Source organism: Podarcis muralis, chromosome Z (assembly GCF_964188315.1).
Source record: "Podarcis muralis chromosome Z, rPodMur119.hap1.1, whole genome shotgun sequence".
Lineage (NCBI taxonomy): Eukaryota > Metazoa > Chordata > Lepidosauria > Squamata > Lacertidae > Podarcis > Podarcis muralis.
In genome coordinates this window covers 45,271,463-45,292,781 of record NC_135673.1, presented here as the reverse complement: position 1 = coordinate 45,292,781, position 21,319 = coordinate 45,271,463, and the positions used below count along the sequence as shown (strand labels likewise).

At 46.1% G+C, this 21,319-nt stretch overlaps 1 protein-coding gene across 5 annotated transcripts in view; it reads right to left on the bottom strand.

Annotated features, from left to right (window-relative positions):
- MCF2 (MCF.2 cell line derived transforming sequence) overlaps positions 1-15,531 on the bottom strand; it is a 72,897-nt gene extending 57,366 nt beyond the window's left edge. For 4 of the 5 annotated variants that reach the window (XM_077922692.1, XM_077922693.1, XM_028715315.2 and 1 more), the window contains exons 1-3: positions 15,215-15,531; positions 4,513-4,581; positions 3,558-3,672 (exon numbers count right to left, since the gene is read on the bottom strand). In XM_077922692.1, the coding sequence (XP_077778818.1) occupies positions 3,558-3,672; positions 4,513-4,581; positions 15,215-15,338 (308 nt within the window). In that variant the 5' untranslated portion in view covers positions 15,339-15,531. The remainder of the gene's footprint in view (positions 1-3,557; positions 3,673-4,512; positions 4,582-15,214) is intronic. The other variant, XM_077922696.1, reaches the window with a different exon arrangement.
- Positions 15,532-21,319: the final 5,788 nt, after the last annotated feature.

Below are 21,319 nucleotides of genomic sequence, written 5' to 3'. Positions count from 1 at the left end.
AAAATACAGTCCGGCCCCCCACAAGGTCTGAGGGACAGTGGACTGGCCCCCTGCTGAAAAAGTTTGCTGACCCCTGGCTTAGAGTGTCATACTAGCACCTGCAAGAACAGGGTTCAAATCCCTGCTTAGCCATGAAGCTCACTGGGTAACCTTGAGCCAGTCACTGCTTCTCAGCCAAACCTACCTCACAGGGTTGTTGTGGGGATTAAATGAGGAGGGGGGAGAACCATGCATGCCTCCTTGAGCTCCTTGGAGGAAAAGTGGAATATAAATGCAATAACTAAATACCTAAATAACAAAAATAAGATAATTAGTCTATAAAGCCCTTAACAGATTAGGGCTAGTTTATCTGCAAGATCACCTTTCCCCCAGGACCTCGGGTTAAGAACTTAATTCATTTTGGAGGTCCGTTCTTAACCTGAAACTGTTCTTAACCTGAAGCACCACTGTAGCTAATGGGGCCTCCCGCTGCCGCCGGAGAACGATTTCTGTTCTCATGCTGAAGCAAAGTTCTTAACCCAAGGTACTATTTCTGGATTAGCAGAGTCTGTAACCTGAAGCTTATGTAACCTGAAGCGTCTGTAACCCGAGGTACCACTGTATATGCCCCCTTGGCTGCTTTGATCTGTGGAACTGGTGCCACATGATACCTGTTCCACCCTCATATGAAATTGATTGTGGAAGTACTCACTCTTCAGAACTCCCTGCTTAAAGGATAATTCTGCTAGCCACGGGTGGAGGCAGGCAGAGATGCTGCTTAGCAACTGGGCAGAGTGGCATGATGTTTGCTAAGATGCCACATGCTCCGATTGGCTGTGCAGTTCTGAGAGTCTTCCTCCCTTCCCCACACCAGCTAATTTTGCTGAATGTCTCCCTGCTATATACAAGGCCTTGAAGTAAAATAGATAAAAACCTCTCTTCAAATTATGCACATTTTTCTTATTGATTTATCCTCAAATTGCACACTATTTTGCTCATTTTCCTTGGTAAAGGCTTACAAGGATTTCTTCTGTCTCCACCTGCGTTATTTACATGACTTTCCTAACACTGTTTTGCTTCCCAAAAACGGATGTTTGTCTCATTAAGGCAAGATCCCTTCCCCTGTTTGTTGCTCCCAGTGCACAATACTTGGGGGTGCTGTGCTTCTGAACATAAAGTCCATTTGACTGTTGTGGCAACCATGAGTTTGTCTAATATCCTTTTTTCGGCGCATCTAGGCATAGTTACCATCACCGTCAACTTGTGGGAGTCCTTTTTGACTGCCATTTTACTAAATTCCACATCAGTTTGCAAAAATGTATAGTGCTTGAGTTAATAAATGGCACACCTAGCCCAGGAGTTGCCAGCTTTTTCAAGTCAAGGGGTGCATTAAGATTTTTTAACAGTGGCCGAGGCCCAATATTCATTCTCTGACTTCAGCAATGAACCTGCAGATACCATCAAACTCAGAGCAGTTAATGCTATATTCATTTACTGACCACATACAGCCAAATGGCACTTAAACTCTCCAACAAAGAGTGGTGCCATCAAGTTAGGTTTTTTTGGGCAAACATCCAGGGCACCACTGAGCAGGAGGATCCCCAAGTGTGGTAAAATGTCAGACTGACCGCAAGTATTACTGTTTATTAATTTATATACCACTTAATGCCACAATAAGCTTCTAAGCAGCTTACGAGGATAAAAAACCAATTACACAAACATTCAAATATAAACGTCAACCACTAAGATACAAAAGGGGTGGGGTGGGGGGAATCCCATTAATTAAAAAGAAATAAATAAAAAACATCTGCAATTAAAATATGTGCTAAAACAATCCCATTGAAACTGGAGACTCAGGTCAAGTAAGGGAAGAAATACACATTGCCCTCTAGTGAGACATAAAGCCATTAAGTCCAGAAGTGAGCCTCCTGCCCGTAAAACAAAGTTCTGAGCACCTCACTACTGCACTGAATATACAACCCAACCTGCTGGGCAGGTATCAAGGTAGACTGATTTATTTTATTAGTAACTTGATCACAGTTAATGTTTTTTCTCTTCCTTTCCCCAGTTCTTCTTACTTCCTGGCAGCACAGCGTTGAAGGTTGACACAGGTGAATTAAACCAACAAGTGTTTAATTATTAGGTTCTAGAACAAACATTTGCAAATGAAACTAGTGAACATGATATGTATGCTGTTATTTGGACCTCCAGGATTGTGCATGTGCATTGCTGTTTTTAAATCCAGCACGCATTTAAGGGAAGGATGCACAGAATCTCTGTTTCATTTTTAAACAGCCGCCTGCCCTTTGCCAAGTTTCTAAACCTCAGGGAACATAGCTCAGTTATTACTTTCCACCAGATTTTTTTCCCCAACTGGAGATGCTGGGAATTGTATTTGCAAAACATGCTCCTAATACATAACTATGTCGTGCCCCCCACCAGAAAAAAAAGCCGCAAGTTTTCTATCTTGGTTATTGATGCAGCAACACTGCTGTTTATGATTCTGGTGCTGACGTAGTTTGTCAAAGTAAGCAACAGGCCTATCTGCTTTTTTATTATACTGATTCTCCAGTGCGCCACAGTAGTCTGCATGCCCATCCACGAATATATATCTTTCATCCTTGCGATGAAAGATATATGGTTTAGCCTACCTTGTGAGGTAGGCTAAACCAGCCTCTGTCTCTCAGCCTAAGGAAGACATGGTGGAGAAATGCCATGGCTTTAAGAAATATGGTTTGTTTATTCACCTATTTACACCTTCAGTCTGCATGGAGGGAGTCCAGATCTTACAGCCTGGCCCTTTCAAGAGGGGTTGGTACCCCCACAGCAGTGCAGGCAACCTTCAGGCAACCTGCCCAGGATTGATCTCAGCTCCTCTTCCTCCTCCTTGCTCCCAGAACAGTCACCATGGCAACCTTCCAAATCCCCAGTCTCTGTTCACACCTCAGGGCAAGGGGAAAGGCCCTCGCTTGTATTGTTAAAAGGTAAAGGGACCCCTGACAGTTAAGTCCAGTCACAAACAACTCTGGGGTTGTGGCGCTCATCTCGCTTTACTGGCTGAGGGAGCAGACATTTGTCTGCTCTGCAGACAGTTTTTCCAGGTCATGTGGCCAGCATGACTAAGCCGCTTCTGGCATAACGGAACACCGACACCAGAGCAGCACACGGAAACGCCGTTTACCTTCCCGCCAGTACCTATTAATCTACTTGCACTTTTGGGTGTGCTTTTGAACTACTAGGTTGGCAGGAGCTGGGACCGAACAACAGGAGCTCACCCTGTCATGGGGATTCGAACTGCCAACCTTCTGATCGGCAAGCCCAAGGGTCAACAGTTTAGACCACAGGGCCACCCGCGTCCCATTGTTAATGTCCCCCAATTGCTCTCTATTGTTCCTTGAGGAACATAGCTCAGCCACAGGAATTCTTCTGCAGCTTGCATTCTCACTTCATGTCCCAAATAATCAAAATACTAGCATTTGGTAATTTATAGGGTTTAGGGGAGTCCCCCCACCCTTAAATCTATAACAATATCAAGCTGATGTAACAGCACAGCACCCACTAGAGTGAAATATGGGTACCTTGGAATCCGAGTTAAGTAGCTCAAAACTTTTGTCACAACCTCTTCAGGCATTTGGTTGAAATTGGAATTTTCAGGAAATGTTATGATCCAGCCGTTGTCTTTCCCTCTTCCACCTAGTTTGGAAGAGAGGGGTGGGTGGGAATAAGCAGACATCCTAAACCAGCTGCTAAACCATTCAACGCATGTGCCTGCTGGGGGAGACAGGGTCACAGTCAAAGACCCATTACTATTTCTGCAGCAGGTTCACTGTCTCCAGCATCTTAAAGCTGCCCAATCAGCATGCAAGGGGACCTTTTCACCACAAAAAAGGAGTCTTCTCACCCTGGGTGCTACTTGGAGCTCGTCTGGAATGAGATGAGCCAGCCCCTGAGGACTGGCTCCAAGGGCCCCTCTGGAGAAAGAACATGGGGAGAACGACCAGGAGGAATTGTTCTGCATGCTCCAGAGCTAAGTGTTTAGGAACACTGAGAATGCAAAGGGCTTATGTGCAATGGGACTTCAAGGAAAACAGAACTCAAGTCACTCTGAAATAAGACACTGGAGCACTCCTAATCATTTGCCCGTGTACGTGCATAGCTCTAGCTGAAGGGCAACAAATGCAGATCCGTACTGGCTGTTGAATTGCATCTCTAATTATTATTACCATATATTGATAAGATTATTGAATACTTTTTGAAGGGGGCATGGCTGTGACTATCATGAAGGGGTCCAACTACACTACTATGTGACCATGAAACTAACCTAAATGGAGCCCTTATTTATTATGCTAACTGCTGTGGACTTGCATTTCACTTCCGTCTCAAACTGCACTGTCCACCCCTGGTCCCAGCAGAGCCCTTGTTCAGTCTCAAACTGGTCCCAGCAATGTGGGGTGGGGTTTACTTTAATTTTGCCTATTTATATCACACTTTAAAAAAATGTTTGGGAGACAAAGAAGAGTTTGCCATACTCACCGGAAAGAAACGCAAATTCTTTCTTCAAGTCCTCAGCAATGTCCTTTGCACGTGCTGGAAGAGATGACTCTGGCAAAAAAAGGAACATGAAATGCATGGCTTAATCATTGCGTAGCTTGAAGTTGTCACATCTATATCCCACTTTCTCCAGGCTTCTCCTTCCTGCATCTCCATCATCCATTGACTCGAGTGCCTGCTCTTCCCTTTCTATATCCTCCGTGTGGGAGAGTCATAGCTCATTGGCAGAGTACCTGCTTTGGATGCAGACGGTCCCAGGCTCAAACCCTAGCATCTCCTGATGGAAAAGGATATCATCCTCTCTGTGATATCTCCCCCATTCCAGCTGGCCATTCCAAGAACTCTGTAATTAAGGAAGCGTGTCTGAGTTTGCTTTTCTCCCTCCCAATCCATGTTCCTTTTGTGTTGTGCATTGTTTTGGATTGTCAACCTGAAGGAAGGAACTATCTCATCGCTGACATCTGTAAGTCACTCCGGAGTAGGTCCATCTACACAACCTCGAGTTCATTCAACCAGTGAACAGAGCTGATGCAACTCTGCACAATCAACAACCCTGCATTTTGCAGGATACTAGATTGTTCACGTAACTTACGTACTGTACACATCTAGATGTGTTCACAGCTTGAAAAACATCTAGATGAGTCAAGGCAGGGCCAGGAGATACGGTTTTGCCCTCCTTCCTTTCGGACCGTCAGTGTGCTGCAAAGAGCTACCTGCAGGCAGGCAGGCAGGCAGGCAGCCCACAACAAATTCTTTCAGAGGGCTAAAACTTTGAGCCTGGGTTTTATGAACAACAAGACCAGGGCAAGAACAGGGTCAGCAAAAGGTTACAGAGTAGGTGATGTTCTTGAGTCACAGTCACAGCATGTGCAGTAATTAATGTCCTTTTAAGGAGGGCTGGTTCAGTGCTGCCTGTTATTTATCTTCCCTGCCCCTCACCAGAACTGCCCACACCATTTGCAAACAGCAGGTATACTACACACCTGTCTAGCCGCCTAAAAAACTCATTACTCTTCTCGATACCAATCAACTGCTCTTTGTGGAACACAATCCCAATTGTGATTTATAAAAAAGGAACAGGCGAGGGCTTTGTCAAAGGGCCAGAGCGCTACCAAGGAAACCCAGAAATGGGAGAAAGAGCTGGTTTGCGGATTCTTTCGGGTGCCCAGGAAAGAAGAAGAAGAAGAGGAGGAGGAGGAGGAGGAGGAGGAGGAGGAGTAGTAGTTTGGATTTGATATCCCGTTTTATAACTACAAGAAGGAGTCTCAAAGCAGCTAACATTCTCCTTTCCCTTCCTCCCCCACAACAAACACTCTGTGAGGTGAGTGGGGCTGAAAGACTTCAAAGAAGTGTGACTGGCCCAAGGTCACCCAGCAGCTGCATGCGGAGGATTGGGGACGCGAACCCGGTTCACCAGATTACGAGTCCACCACTCTTAACCACTACACCACCCTGTTTCCACCCAAGTCAACAAAAAAGGAGCTTGGGACTGCTGTCTGCAGTGGCTTCATTTCGCATTGCCCTTGCGAATGTTTTGTGAACACAGCCCAACGACTAGAAATTTGAGCTTAGACCCAGGCAGCCCAAATCCCTAGAAATATCACTGGATAACCTCAGATCAGTTGCCTCTGGCCAACGTACCTTGCAAGGTTCTTGTGAAGATTTACCGTGCGTGGGAAGGAAACTGAGCATGCCGTACTTTAACGTCTTCCCCAGGCTTCATTGCCAGGGCCAGCGGAAGGCAAGCTGGCCTTTCCCCAGCCACACCCCAAATATGTGTACGGAAGTCGACTACACTGGCATCTGAATCTTTCTGCAATTCTCAGCATACCCAACTACTGACCATGCTGGTTGGGTCTGTTCTTTTCTGAACCTTTTCCAGCTCTGCAACATCTTTTTTGAGAGGTATTGGGGAGCTGCCACCAGTGAGTGATAGAGCAAGATGGGCAGTATCACGGCTTCCTGCTCCTATTTTAGGGGAAAGCCTGCAGACCAGAGCAAATGCCTTTCAAGCAGAAGTTCCCAGGTTCAATCTCCACCATCTCCAGGTTGCTCTACAACTGTCCCTGCTCTGAAGCCCTGGCGAGCTGCTGCCGGTCTGTAAGGACAATACTGAGATAGGTGGACCAATGGTCCAACCCTGTATATGTTGCAACAGACCAGAATCTTTAAGTGCATTAAAGCATATTCTGTTTTAAAATAGCACGGCCAAACCGAAAACAGTTGGGTGTATCTACCACTAAAGCTCCCTTGCAGTAGTGGCTTTGGGCTGCAAAATAAGATCTGTAATTATATGTCCCAAATTTCCTCTAATCCTCTAATGGCTTTCCAGCCTGAAGGAGGGAGGCTCTTAATTAAAGCAAGTCAAACTGGATTTCCATTATTGGCCGAGATTAGCTACCTCTTTGGTTGGAAAGAATAAAATTGATGCCACTTGTGGAATGGGAGGAAAGAAGCCATGGAATAACTGGAGGGGTTACAAGACATCCCTATGTGGCAGGGAGGGGGAGAGGCTCCACAAAGCCAGGGAATTGGAAGATGAAGCTGATGCCTCAACAGAGGTACCCCGCTGATCATTAAAATGCATTGTGCAATGTCACAAATTACATTTTCTCACAACTAGGGATATGAGAAATTTGATTCAGTTCTCATTTAAAGGCAAAGCTCCCATGATTCCCCATGAAAACAATAGGAAAGTACTGTATGCCAGAATACCACCCCAAATTTGTCACTTTACATGGAAATGATCACTGAACATGCACTATATTCCAATAGTTTTCTGTCTTCTACATCATGTGAATGCTCAAACATAATGCAGAAGTTAACAATCAGGGAAATGTCAGGGAAATTGAATAAACTGCTTTGTGAATGCAGCCTAAATTACAGTGGATCAGAAGCAGCACTTCACTGTTAAGGGGGAAATCCATCTCGCTCCCTTGTTTGCACATCTGGATAGTCATGGTGCCGTTAACACAGAGTAGTCATTCCTTATCTACCTTTCCAATGGGTTCTCTCCTCTCTTTCCATTTCGTCATGCCAAGGCACGGTAAATATGAAGCAGAAATGTGAGCACCCTCCTAACAATGCAGCAACCCCAACGGAAAAAGCAGAAGCACAAAAAGATGGGGAGGATAAGAGCCAGGGAGTAAAGTGACACCAAGACTCAGCTGAGCCACATCCAGCCACAAGCAGAGGAGACTGATCCCTCTAACAGGGGCCTTTTCTAGCTAGAGCAAAGTGGTGTAGGACATAAACCAAACATGAGCCAGGAAAGTCCTCCTTTCGAATCCTGGCAAGAGAGCCCTGAAGTGACGAATCATAAAACTGTGGAGTTGGAAGGGACCCTGAGGATCATTTCGTCCCAACCCCCTGCAATGCAGGGAGCGCAGCAAAAGAACCCCTGACAGAAGGCCATCCAAGATGATATCTCAGTTGCTCAGAGCCTCTTAATTATAAAAGTCGTGGGTTCAAGTCCCAGGTTGGGGAAAAGATTGCTGCATTGCAGGGGGTTGGCCTAGATGACCCTCGTGGCCCTTTCTAACTCCACAGTTCTATGATACTAAGATGGTCATTTTCTCCTTTGCAGGATGGTGATGATTGTGGCTGGCTGTTGAAAGCAATCCCTGGTCATTCTTGCAAGATTTGATCGCAGACCAAGCGTTCTTTGGAGGAAGAGGATCTCATTTCAGGGTGAAGGTACACAACGTCCCAGGAGGGATTTCTGCAACACAAAGGGTGTGTGTCTGTGTAAAAGTGGCACTAAATTCCCCAGTGCATGAAAATAATAACATTGGGACAAAGGCACAGTAGGTTCCTACAAGCACAAAAAAGAATCTTGCAAAAGCTTCCAACCTTTGGTGCTTAAATAGCCGTTTTGTGAAAGGGTGTGGAATTTCTGCCAAAGTAGAATCTCATAATTTAACAGCAGAGCCTAGCCCTACAGAGCTGTTCTGCCAGGCCTTTGGTCGGGGTTCAGTCTGACTCCCTCTCCCCTTTCATAAGAACTTGCATGAAAGTGGCCTTCCAATTTTTCTCACAGGCTAATAGAAGTTCAGCACAAACAGTTGGGCCTGGTGAGCATTTAAGGTCCCCAACGCTAATCTGCGGGTTGCCATCTGATTGGATTTTATTCTGATCCTGATCTCATTTTAGGATGTATTTTAACTGATTGCCTGATTTTATGTTAATGTGTTATACATTTGATGTTAGCTGCTCTGAGCCTGGTTTTGGCCAGGGAGGGTGGGGTATAAATAAAAATTATTATTATTATTATTAGTCCTGTTTCCTTTTGTGCCTTTTGGGCTGTTAAGGGTGACAGTGGGGACTCTTCAGAGAAACATAAAATCCTATTCCTAGAAGCCAAAGGATCCAAATATTTGAAATGAAGAAATGATCCTAAAACACACTAGCAATAAAAGCAGATATACAGGGACCATGGAATTAAATGGCACTCCCTACTTCCCAATTTACAATCCAAAACAAATCTTTCTACCCAACGCACACCTGCTGTCACTTTTTATAATTATTACAGTAAACAATTAGGACGCTGGGACCCACCACACCAGTTAATGCTGGTGTGACATGTGTAGGGTTTTAAACGTCCTGTATGGCTGTTTCAGTCTGCTTCTCTCTCCTTGAGATACTCTCTTCAGCTTACGAAAGCATCCAAAGCCTTTTGGGACGTTGTTGCCCTATATTCTGAAAGCTCTGTAACGGCATCTGAAGCATCTATTTTTAATAGGATGCACAGCTATGAGCTTTGGATAAAATATTTTTTGCAGTGGGGCAGGGTGGGTGGAGAGACAAAATAATCTAGAAGGGCAATCTGGAAGATGGGGGGGGATTTAAAAAGGTAGGACTACAAGAAATCACATCCTATTTCCATATGGAGCAGTCTAAATCTGGACAGAGTGTATCCATACTAAGGTATTAAATCAAATGTGTTTACAATTATTTTTAAAAACACTTTTTAGGATAGAGACAGGCTTCCAAAGCAGCAAAGTGTAATTCGAACACAAAAACAAACAAACAAAAAGCAAAACCTTGCCTTGTTTATTGGGTGGAATAGAGGTGTAGTGATAAATACAGCTAAATAAAATATTCAAGAAGCAGCATTTTAAAAGACCAATCATGCAGTCCTCCGCAGCTATAAAAACATGATTGGCAGTAATAAAAGAAGAAGAATTTGGATTTGATATCCTGCTTTATCACTACCCTAAGGAGTCTCAAAGCAGCTCACATTCTCCTTTCCCTTCCTCCCCCACAACAAACACTCTGTGAGGTGAGTGGGGCTGAGAGACTTCAGAGAAGTGTGACTGGCCCAAGGTCACCCAGCAGCTGCATGTGGAGGAGCGGAGACGCGAACTCGGTTCACCAGATTACGAGACTACCACTCTTAACCACTACACCACCTGGAGACTGGCAGCAGTTCTCCAGGGTATATCTCAGTCTTACCTGGAAATGCCAGAGATTGTACCTGGGACCTCCTGCATGCAAAACAGATGCAACCCCTTAGTAGATAAGAACCCCACTAACTAAGAACCACACTAACTTAACCCAAGAAGAAGAAGAAGAAGAAGAAGAAGAAGAAGAAGAAGAGTAGGAGGAGGAGGAGTCTACCGCTCTTAACCACTACACCACACTGGTCACACTCCAGAAAAACTGCTAATTAGGGGGTTGGGGAGTTTAATAGGAAAGACAGCATTAGTCATAGAAAAGCAAAATTGGCTTCAGCAGACACCTAAAAGGTAGCAATGGTGGTGCCAGGCAAATGTCCTGGGGACCCACAAAGGGGGTCCCATCACTCAGAATCCCCCAACTCTGGTTTAGCTGGGAAAGGGATGAAGCTCAGTGATAGAGCCTCTGCTTTGCAGTCAGAAAGTCCCAGGATCAATCCTAGGTTCAGTCGCCAGCATGTCCAAATAGGACTGGAAAGCCTGCAGAGCTCCTGCCAACCAGTGTTGACAATACAAGGGCCCACAGTCTGTGTCAAGATAAGGCAGCATATGGAGTTCATTAAGAATATCCATAGTTCGGTGGTGAAGAGAATGCTTTCCATATTGAAGATCCCTGGTCCAAACGCCAGCTTCTCCAAAAGACTTTACCTGAAATCTTTGATAGATGCTGCCAGCCAGTGTTGACAGTACTGAGCTAGTTTGACCCATGGTCTGACTTGATCTAAGGCAGGTTCCTGCATTTACAATAAGCTTAAAAAGTTATAGCAGCACAATAATAATAGCAGCCACTGAATCATTTTCCTTTCATTGGGTGCTGAATATGGCCCAACAAACAGATACCTCCAGGAAGAGAATAAGCAAGGACAGAAAGCAAAAACCTGAGGGCCATATTCCCTTCTGGGCAACCTTTCAAGGGCCACATGCCAGAGGCAGGTGGGGTCAGAGGTAAAAATGGGTGGAGCAATGACTGTGAACCGGAGCTTTAAAGAGCAGGCTACTTTCTGCACGTGCTTGTCATGGACATAGAAGAGTGGTTGGGAAGACCAGAGCCTAGGGATTGGTGGTGTGACAATGATGACTGGTCAGATGGAGAGGACTGGGAGGAGGTGCTGCCATGACAACCAGAGAAAAGCGCAACAGGAGGTATAAAAAGCTGAAGGGGGAGCAGGGCTTAGTGAGCAGAGAAAATCTTTGGCAGAGAGAAGTCCAGAATCAGAGGCAGAAGCTGAAGCAGGAGAGGAGGGAGGCCAAGAGGCAGAGTTGAGTCTGGCTGGAGAAGAGCCACAGGTATCTCCCCCTCCTGCTGAAACAAGATCTCCTCCCCACTTCTGTCCCAGAACCAGAAGAGGCATGAAAAGGGTGGAGAAGTTAGCTTCATGCAGGCGCAATCTCAGGTTGCTTGGGGAAACCCCTAGAGAGGAGAGGAGTTAGGCAGTTGGGGGGGGGGAGCTTTCAGTCTCAGCAACTGATCCATGGGACAAAACCTACCAGGTGTGAGCTGCTGTGCTCATTAGGCCTGACACTCTGCCACATCTGTGAAGATCATGTTTTTGCTAATGAAGAGTTAATTCCAACTTGCACAGTGTGATTTACTGCCCACTTGGCTCCTGACAACACTCAGCACACTTATTTCTGTATTTTTCTTAAAGGCAAGCAAGAAGCCTTATCATTATGAGAGTTCAAGGACACATTCCACCCAGGCAAAAACACTCAGGGAGGGTTTGAAGCGAGAAGGATGAGGGGTGTGGCCCCAGGAGGCTTCTAAGGGCCAGAGAGTGAGACTCGGAGGACTGTACTTATCCCCTAGGTCTGAGGTTCCCCATTCCTGATAGTGCAAAAAACACAGTAAGAAAAATTGTTATTATTACTATGTCTACATCTAAAATTAGGTCAGTTTTACCATAAACAGAACAATATTTATACAATAGTTCAGAATGCTCAAAACACACACAGAGATAACATAATTTCTCAACTTTCATGGTTAGGAAACCCCAACTAAATTTACTACTGAATAGCACAGTGAGCCAGGTCAAGCCCTCATGCCTGCCATCAGGAAGCTGAGGAGGAATAGGGTCATGGTGGGGATCCTCCCAGGGCCAGAGGAATGGGATTCCCCCTCCCTGCACGAAAGCCTCCTTCTTACAAACAGCAGCTGAAGTGGCAGACCTGTGTCTGGCAGACAGCATCGCACCAGACTCGAGAGCTTATACAATTGCATGATAGAAAGCAAGGAAGCCTGTGGCGCACTGTTGTTGCTTTTCTCCTCCATGCAGGAAAATGTTGTGTGGCGGATGAGCATTTCACAATGCAAGCCAGCACCTGCAGCCTGAAACAGTACAGCCTCTGGACAAACCTCACTCAGCTGCTGTTTGCTAGAGTAAAAACCCAGTTCTTGTCGGAAGCTGCTTGCATTACATCCTTTCGCAATTGCCCAAGTTCCAGCACAGCATCCTTTCTCCCACCGAGAAGGATGCAGCCTGACAAGTCACCTGCCCTAGCAGTTTACATGTTTCACAGCCACACCTGCTCCAGGACAAGCCCCAGCATTTCCAACAGCTTGATTCACTGTTTTTAAGGTCAATGTTGCTGCTTCAGGTTAATTGCTACAGACTCCCAAGGAGGTATGTTATGATTCCCCAAAGCCACCCATGATCAGAGTACTGTTTTGATGGCTGCAAGCCGATCTCTCTTTAGAGGATGGGTGGGGAGCCTGTGACCCTCCAGATGCTGGGAGACCCCAACTCCCAGTAACCAACACATGAGTCTGTTCACACATTCACATGACGCACTCACATGCGTGTATGAATCAGTTCACAGCTGTGGACTGCGGAGGGAGTTAGCAGCTCCGTCAACAGTGACTGGCAGAGAGTTTCAGGAAGGGGATATGTACCAGCCCTACTTGGAGATGTTGAGAATTGAATCTGGGCCCTCTCAATGACCTAGCTGCAGCCCCAGTACAGTACACAGGTAGCTGCTTCATTCAATCCAACTCAAACCATTAGTACACCAAACAACTACAACAGGGATGAGGAATCTTTCTGGCCCAGCAGATCAGAGGGTCCACTTTGGCAGCTGGGTGGGACCAGCCACCTGAGATCATGGTGATACCATAAGCGAATGGTCCCTCCTACCTGTCAGAGTTAATTCATGGGGTGGGTGGTCTGCTTCCCCAGTGTGCTCACTGCAGGTAATACTGTACATTGGAGAAGATGCACCAAGCTGCATTAAACCCCTGCCTCCCATCCATCAACTGATGTGACCCAATGATGTCAGCTGATTGACAAATCGGTGTGGGTGGGAGGTTAATGGCCTCATGGGCCAAACAGGACCACAGACATGTCAAGAGTGACCTATGGACCAGCAGCCCACCCCAGGTCTACACTGTCAGTGGCTCTCTGGGGTTTCAGGTGCTGGGGGGGGTCATTCCCAACTGAACATGTAGATGGCATTGAAAACAGAACCACCAGCAAGTTTGCACACCAATGGTTGCACAAACAGTCAAGGCCCATGGTCCCCCAAACTTCTCACTTGCACAGGAACACATACATCCTTATTTCCCAAAGCCAGTGATGATTGCTGGAGATTTTGCAAGCCCCCCCCCCCACTCCACTGCAGAACAAATGTTGGAATGACAAGGGAGTTGGGAACTATCAGCCTCTGGGCCAAATCCATTTATCTGCTGGTAGTGAAAGAGGGCTATTGAAGGAATTGGGGGCTGTGGGCCACTTTGGACGCATGGTGTCCCTAGACCAACCATCCCTGCCCAGTTCCCAGAATTATCTATCAGCAAAGGTAGTCACTGAATGAGTAGGATACACTACTTGCTTCAGGACTTTCAAATTCCTAAAATGCTAAGATGTCATGGTGGGAAAAGAACATTGAGGATCACATTCCCTTTTTGGCAACTTTCAAAGGGCCACTTGCCAGCGCTGGGTGGAACCAGAAAAAAAGTGGGAAGGACAACAAATATAAGTTTTACATTTGTACACCCTATTATTATTATTATTATTATTATTATTATTATTATTACTACAGTGGTACCTCTGGTTACGTACTTAATTTGTTCCGGAGGTCCGTACTTAACCCGAAGCTGTTCTTAACCTGAAGCACCACTTTAGCTAATGGGGCCTCCTGCTGCCGCCGCGACGCCAGAGCACGATTTCTGTTCTTATCCTGAAGCAAAGTTCTTAACCCAAGGTAATATTTATGGGTTAGCGGAATCTGTAACCTGAAGCATCTGTAACCTGAAGTGTATGTAACTTGAGGTACCACTGTATTATTATTACTACTACTACTACTACTACTACTATTACTATCCTACTCTACTATTACTATTAGTAGAGTAGGCTAGTTTACACACCACCCAACACCACCACCACCAGCATCTCCCCAGCAGTCCAGGTAGAGCTGGGAGAAAAACCTGTCTGAAATCCTGCTGCCATTCAGTGTAGGCAATACTGAGCTAGATGGCCCAATGCTTCTGACTCAGTATGAGGAGTTTGTGTTCCTAGGTTCCAGTTCAGGGTCACATTCTAGCTAGAGAAAACTCAAGGAAGGTGCACAGAGCATGGCTATTAAAAAGGGTGGTCCCGGGAGAGTTAGAGGGCCAGTCTGAGTGGCTTGGGGGCCACATTTGGCTGCTAGGCCTAAAGTCCCTCATCCCTTTCTGTTCACAGCACTCTGTGGGATCCATCAGAATGGAAGCTGCTCCTCCCTCCAAGGCTGCAACACCTGTAGATTGTCCTTGTATGCACAGAAAGAAGCCCCACCAGTGAATACATAGCATTGCCAACTTCTCAATTGCCCTCACCTGCTATGCATGCACCAGCAAGAGGAAACCACGGTTATCTCCATGGAGCGAAGGGGCCTGAGTGAGGAAGGGCACCGGTGCACCTGCTGATTTTTGCAACTCGACCCTTCTTTAAGACGCAAGACAGGTCAGTTGGCAACCCTCATGCGTCCATCCCCTAAAAATGTTATTATTAGCAGATTGAATGCTGTAGCGATGCAGCCCATCTTTGGGAGGGAAGAGGGGGTCCGTGAGAAGCCCCTCTGTAACTCCCCCACCCCCCGTCGCGGGGTAACTTCTGTGCCTTGGCGAGGGCGGGGGGGGGGAGAGGGAGATCGCCGGTAGAAATGGCAGCGGAGCGGGCAGAGGGAGGACACCCGCCCCCGACCCTCGCTGCATTGCAGCTGCTGTTGCTGCCCGGCCAGAGGCGGCGACTTACCGGCGGCGGCCAAGGACTCGGCCCTGACTGCGGCTCGCAGGAGCCGGTAGTAGAGCTCCATCTCCGCCTCGGAGATCCGAGTCAGCGGCAGGCGCAGCTCCGGCGAAGAGCCGGACAGGGCCATGCCGGCTCGGCGGCTACTCCCGGCCGGAGGAGACGGAGGCTGCGCCCTCCATAGCCCGCCTCCGCCGAGGAGTTCTTCCCGGGCGCTCCCGGCTCCAGCTCCCTCCTTCCCTTCCCGGCGATCGGGAGACAGGAAGAGCCCAGCGCCCCAGCTCGGCGCTCTCTTGCCTCGGCGGCCCGCGAAGTCTCTCCACGACGGCGAGGCGCAAGGACCTTCGCGCCCTGGAGAGGAGGGCGCACGGGCTGGGCGGAGCGCCTGGATGAGTTTCTGCCCGGCAGCTGCTTTGGGCACCCGTGCTTTGGGTCCGCCTCGCTCTGCGCTTCTTTTTCCCGAAGGCTTGTTTTATTTATTTAAATGCTCTGCATCAGCCCCCCGCCTTTTCCTCCAAGGAGCTCAATGTGGCGTGCATGGTCCTCCCTTCCTCATTCAGTATCCCCACAACAACCTGTGAGCTGGGCTGGATTTAGGTTTGATGGGGGCCTAAGCCAGGGGTCAGCAAACTTTTTCACCAGGGGGTTGGTCCACTATCCCTCAGACCTTGTGGGGGCTGGACTATATTTTTTGGGGGGGATGAACGAATTCCTATGCCCCACAAATAACCCAGAGATGCATTTTAAATAAAAGCACACATTCTTTTCATGTACAGTGGGGCCTCGGGTTAAGTACTTAATTCGTTCCGGAGGTCCATTTCCCCAGCCATTCTCTTTTTGTTGGAATGCTATCCTTTTTCCAATAGCTAGCAATCAAAACTCTTGCCGCTGTTGTCACGTACAGTGGTACCTCAGGTTACATACGCTTCAGGTTACAGACTCCGCTGACCCAGAAATAGTGCTTCAGGTTAAGAACTTTGCTTCAGGATAAGAACAGAAATCGTGCTCTGGCGGAGCGGCAGCAGCAGGAAGCCCCTTTTAGCTAAAGTTGTGCTTCAGGTTAAGAACAGTTTCAGGTTAAGTACAGACCTCCGGAACAAATTAAGAACCTGAGGTACCACTGTATAAGAATATGTTAGTTTTATCCTTTGGGATATCTTTATCAAGAATTCCTAGTAGATATGCCTCTGCCTTTTTATTGTGTGATGCCCTTATCAATTTTTTTATCCCGTCGTGGATCATGTCCCAAAAGGTTTTAATCTTTGAACAAGTCCACCGCATGTGGTATAACGTGCCTTTTGTCCTATTACATTTCCAGCATTTATTGTTGTTCATTTTATTCATTTTTGACAATCTGTCAGGAGTTAAGTACCATCTATGATGAATTTTTCTGTAGTTCTCCCTTAATAGGTCACACGCTGTAAAATTTATGTTTTTCTCACCCTTACATGGGTTTTGGATATACCATATTTTTCGCTCTATAGGCCACACTTTTCCCCCTCCAAAATTAAGGGGAAATATGTGTGCGTCCTATGGAGCAAATGCAGGCTCCTTGGCTTCAGCGATAGCAATGCGAAGCCTCTGAAGCGCAGAGGGAGCGCTCTCAGTCCCACCAGGAGATGCTGGGGACTGAACCTGATGCCTTCTGCATGCTAATCAGTTGTTCTACCACTGAGCTATGGCCCTAGCTCACAATATTGCTGTCAGGATAAAATGGAGAAGGTGGAGGCTGAAGTGTGTATGCTCTGTGGAGGAAAGGTGGGATAGAAGTATAAGAAGGAATAAAGTATGTAAACTAGCCTATAAGTGAATAAACTACAGTATATTTTTAACTTACTCTTTTAATAATTTTATATAAATGATAAAAGTGGTATATACATTTTGTTAAATAAAAAAAGAGGAAATGTTCAGACTTTCAAACAGTATGTTGTGCCTGAGCCTTCATTGCTGAAACTCCCAACAGCATTTTCATGCTCACAAACACCTCATGAAGGAACCATTGTGACATAACCCATTCAAGCAGAGTCAAGGAGCAACAGGCTGTCAACAGTGGCAGTAGTTGGGGGCTCCCATCTATACAAAAGCCACAGAAAGTCTTTTCCTACTGCCTGAGGAATTAATCCCTTCTTTAACGTTCATAATTGCTGGATCGATTTAACAGGACTGGAGCTAACATTTGCTTGGATTTGGCACCATTGATAGGGAACTGCCTGCTGCGTCCTCCGCTTTGAAGTCACCCTGGACTTTGGGCCTCCAGCACCTTCTTCAGCATGTCCAACCCATCTAAGAGGCGTATGATACTCGTGTTCCACTGGGTTAGAAAGAAGCCCTTGACAGAGAAGCCGTGCTCTACCATCTCGGCCAGACCTTCTGCCTCTGCACCGGCTTGCAACACTCCTCACATTTCACCCTACTTCACGAGGAGCAAGACACAACCCGCTCCGCTCAGGAGGTCCAGCAGGCGCAAGGTGCTGCGATTGCCGAATCTCACCGACCCCAAGTTTTTAAGATCTGTCATTGGCAGCGTTGGCCGGAAGAGAGCCCGCAGGCATGGCAAGCAAAAGAAGACTCCAGCGGGAACAGGAAAAGGGGTGAGGGCTAGACTAGAGGCAAGAAGGCTCCAAAGCTATTTGCGGGGTGGGATTGCTTTGGAAGATGCCTTCTCACAATCTCCTTGAACCACGTAAGGACATGCTGGATGAGGCCACATTGGCCTGTCTAGTCCAGCATCCTGTTCTCACAGTGGCCAACCAGAGGCCTGTGGAAACAAGAGCATTCTTTATTCCTTTCCTGCATCTTCCAGCAACTACTACAGTGGTACCTCGCAAGACGAATGCCTCGCAAGACAAAAAACTCACTAGACGAAAGGGTTTTTTGTTTTTTGAGCTGCTTCGCAAGACGATTTTCCCTATGGGCTTGCTTCGCAAGACGGAAACATCTTGCAAGTTTGTTTCCTTTTTCTTAACACCGTTAATACAGTTGCGACCTGACTTCGAGGAGCAACTCATAGAATGCGGTGTGGTAGCCTTTTTTGAGGTTTTTAAAGACTTTGGTGATTTTTGAAGCTTTTCCAAAACTTTTCCGACACCGTGTTTCGCAAGACAAAAAAAATCGCAAGACGACAAAACTCGCGGAACGAATTAATTTCGTCTTGCGAGGCACCACTGTATTCACAAACGTTACTGCCACTGACGGTGGAGGTAGAGCATAGTCATCGTGCCTAGTGGCCATTGATAGCCTTTCCTGCATAAAACCATCCAAGTTGGTGGCCGTCACAGCTTTCTGTAAATAAAAACATCCTTAAGGTCCCAGGCCTCAGAGAGGTTAGGCTGGCCTCAACTAGAGCCAGGGCCTTCTCGGCTGCGGCTCCAATCTGGTGGAATGCTCTGTCACAAGAGACTAGGGCCCTGCGGGACCTGACATCTTTCCGCAGGGCCTGCAAGACAGAGTTGTTCCACCAGGCCTTTGGTCAGGGCGCAGCCTGACTCCCTCCTCTGGCAACCTGCACAGTATTTTGGTTGCCATCAATTTGATTTTAATTAATTTTTATAATGAAATATTTTAGAATGTGTGATTATTCAACTATTTGGTTATTTGATTGTTGTTAGCCGCCCTGAGCCCAGCTTCGGCTGGGGAGGGCGGGATATAAATAAAATTTATTATTATTATTATTATTATTATTATTATTATTATTATTATTTATTATTATTATCTGTGGGATTGAGCTTCCAGAGGGGTAGCTGAGCATGCCTGCTGCAGGAAAAACAGGCATTAAAAGCACATTTCTCCCAAAGAATCCTGGGAATTGCAGTTTGTAAAGGGTGCTACAAATTGTACCTGTGCGGTAGAAGGGTAATCTACAGTTCCCAGGATTCTTACAGGGGAGAAGTGATCATGCTTTTAATGTATGGTGTGTACACAGCCTCAAATTAGCTCCCCCAGCTCTGTAATACTAGAGCAAAGATTATAATGCATATTGTTGTTGTTGTCCTTTTATAAATATTATAAAACCCATTCCTGCAAACCATGTAGTCTGGAATAAACTCAGTCACCTCTCCCATCATTAATTGTTTCTACTAGGTGGGGAGGCGTGTTGGATCTGCTTCCGTGCCTTGAAGAAAGGCGCAGGTCAGATGTGTGCCCAGACCTGGCCACGCTTTGCAAGAGAGGTGTGTTGGTTCAAGGTGGCCACACTGCCTACAACTTGCACTCCTTCCTGACGTGTCTTCCCCAAACCCCTTCTTCCAGAGGCTGTGTTGAAGTTTTCCATCACGTGGAACACAAACTCGTGGAACTACCTCGAGGCTCAGGCAGTGGTGGAAACCCTCCTCAAGCATGAGACGCCAGAGAGCCTCTTGCAATACGAAGGGATCAAAGCAGCTGTGGAGTCTCTCCTACCATACACGGCACTTCCAGAGGCTGGGCCGGTTACTGCAGGCCTCCATGTTCCTTGATTTCATGTGACAAAACATGAAGCTGCCTGACGCCGCCAATTGGGACGAGGAGATGGACACGTGATGAGCTTTATTTATTTATTTATTATTAATTTTATTGAGTACAAATTAGAAAAAATAGAAATATACAAAAAAAGAGGAAAATAAATGTAACCAATAGAAAATTAGAAAACATTTTACCTCTTCTCATATTTACAATTATTTGCACCTCTACAAAACAATGTTCACAATAAAGAAAAGAAATGAAAGCTAAAATATAAAAGAAAAGAACAAGAAGAAGATAAAGAAAAGGAAGAAATAAGATCAAGAATGAGAATTTAAATTGGCTAGAATATTTCCAATTTAAGGCTACATATGAGAAAGATATAAAAATTAGGGGATTTGGGAATAAAACATCAAAATTAGAGAGGTATTACAAAATAATCAAAAAACACATTTGAAACTGTATAGTTTAATAGACCAAGAAGTAAAAGGAGAGAATATGCTAAAGTGGGGATGTGATCTAGGATATACAATTGATATGGAAGATTGGAAAAGTTTTTGGGGAGAAACATAAATTTTACGGCCTGCAATTCAATAAGAGAGAGTTATATGAAGATGCACCACAGATGGTATATAGCACCAGACAGACTAGCAAAAATGAATAGATCGATTAGTAATAAATGTTGGAGATGCAGTAAGATGAAGGGCACTCTATACCATATGTGGTGGAAATGTTCAGAGATCAAAAAATTCTGGGAAATGATCCATGAAGAAATTTAAAAAATTAATAAAGGTTTCATATAACAAAAGGGCAGAAGCATACTTATTAGGAATTTTGAGTAAGGATATCCCCAAAGATAAAATTAACATATTCCTATGCACAACAACAGCAGTGAGAACTTTGGTGGCCAGTTACTGGAAAGGAAATAACATCCCAACAAAAAGGGAATGGTTAAGTAAACTAGTAATCAAAATTGACAGATATAATAAGGCATAAATCTAAAACTATGGTACAGAAACAATGGGAATGCTTAAATGAATATTTACACAAACAGGGACCAAACACAAAAGTTTGGTTGTGCTTGTGAAGAATACAGAGAATACAAAGATTAGATGGGCTGGGTTTTATTTTATTTTTTATCTTATATTTTGGAAATGTACATCCAAGTGTTTTTTCCTTTAATTTTTCTGGGGCCCCCAAGAGAGAGGGGCCCTGAGCTATAGCTTGTCTAGCTTATACGTAAATCCGGCCCTGCTCTCAATCAAAAAGGGGTAGAGGCTTCGCAGCTTCTTCCGCGAAGAACACCAGCGCTTTAAAGGGCACGCATTTAATCCACGCGCTCGCAAGGCTGAGAATCCGATCCAGCCAATCAGCAAGCGGCTTCCCTGCCAGGCCGACACCACCGAAGAGAGACGACGGAGGGGAGGGGGGGGAAAGAACGAAGGGACCTTTTTAACCCTAGCACCACCACGGCCCTTGGGAAACAAGGCGAGGGGGGAAGCCAGGGGAGTATTCCCCCTTCCTTTTCACTCATTTCCCGAGAGATAAGAAGGAGGCTCGATTCCCCCGAAACTCCCTCTGGAAACTCCCTCCCTCTTTATACAGGATCGGGAGCTCTTTGTCTCATCGCCTCCCCCCGCCCAGGCGCATGAGATCGATTCGCCCGTCCTTCCA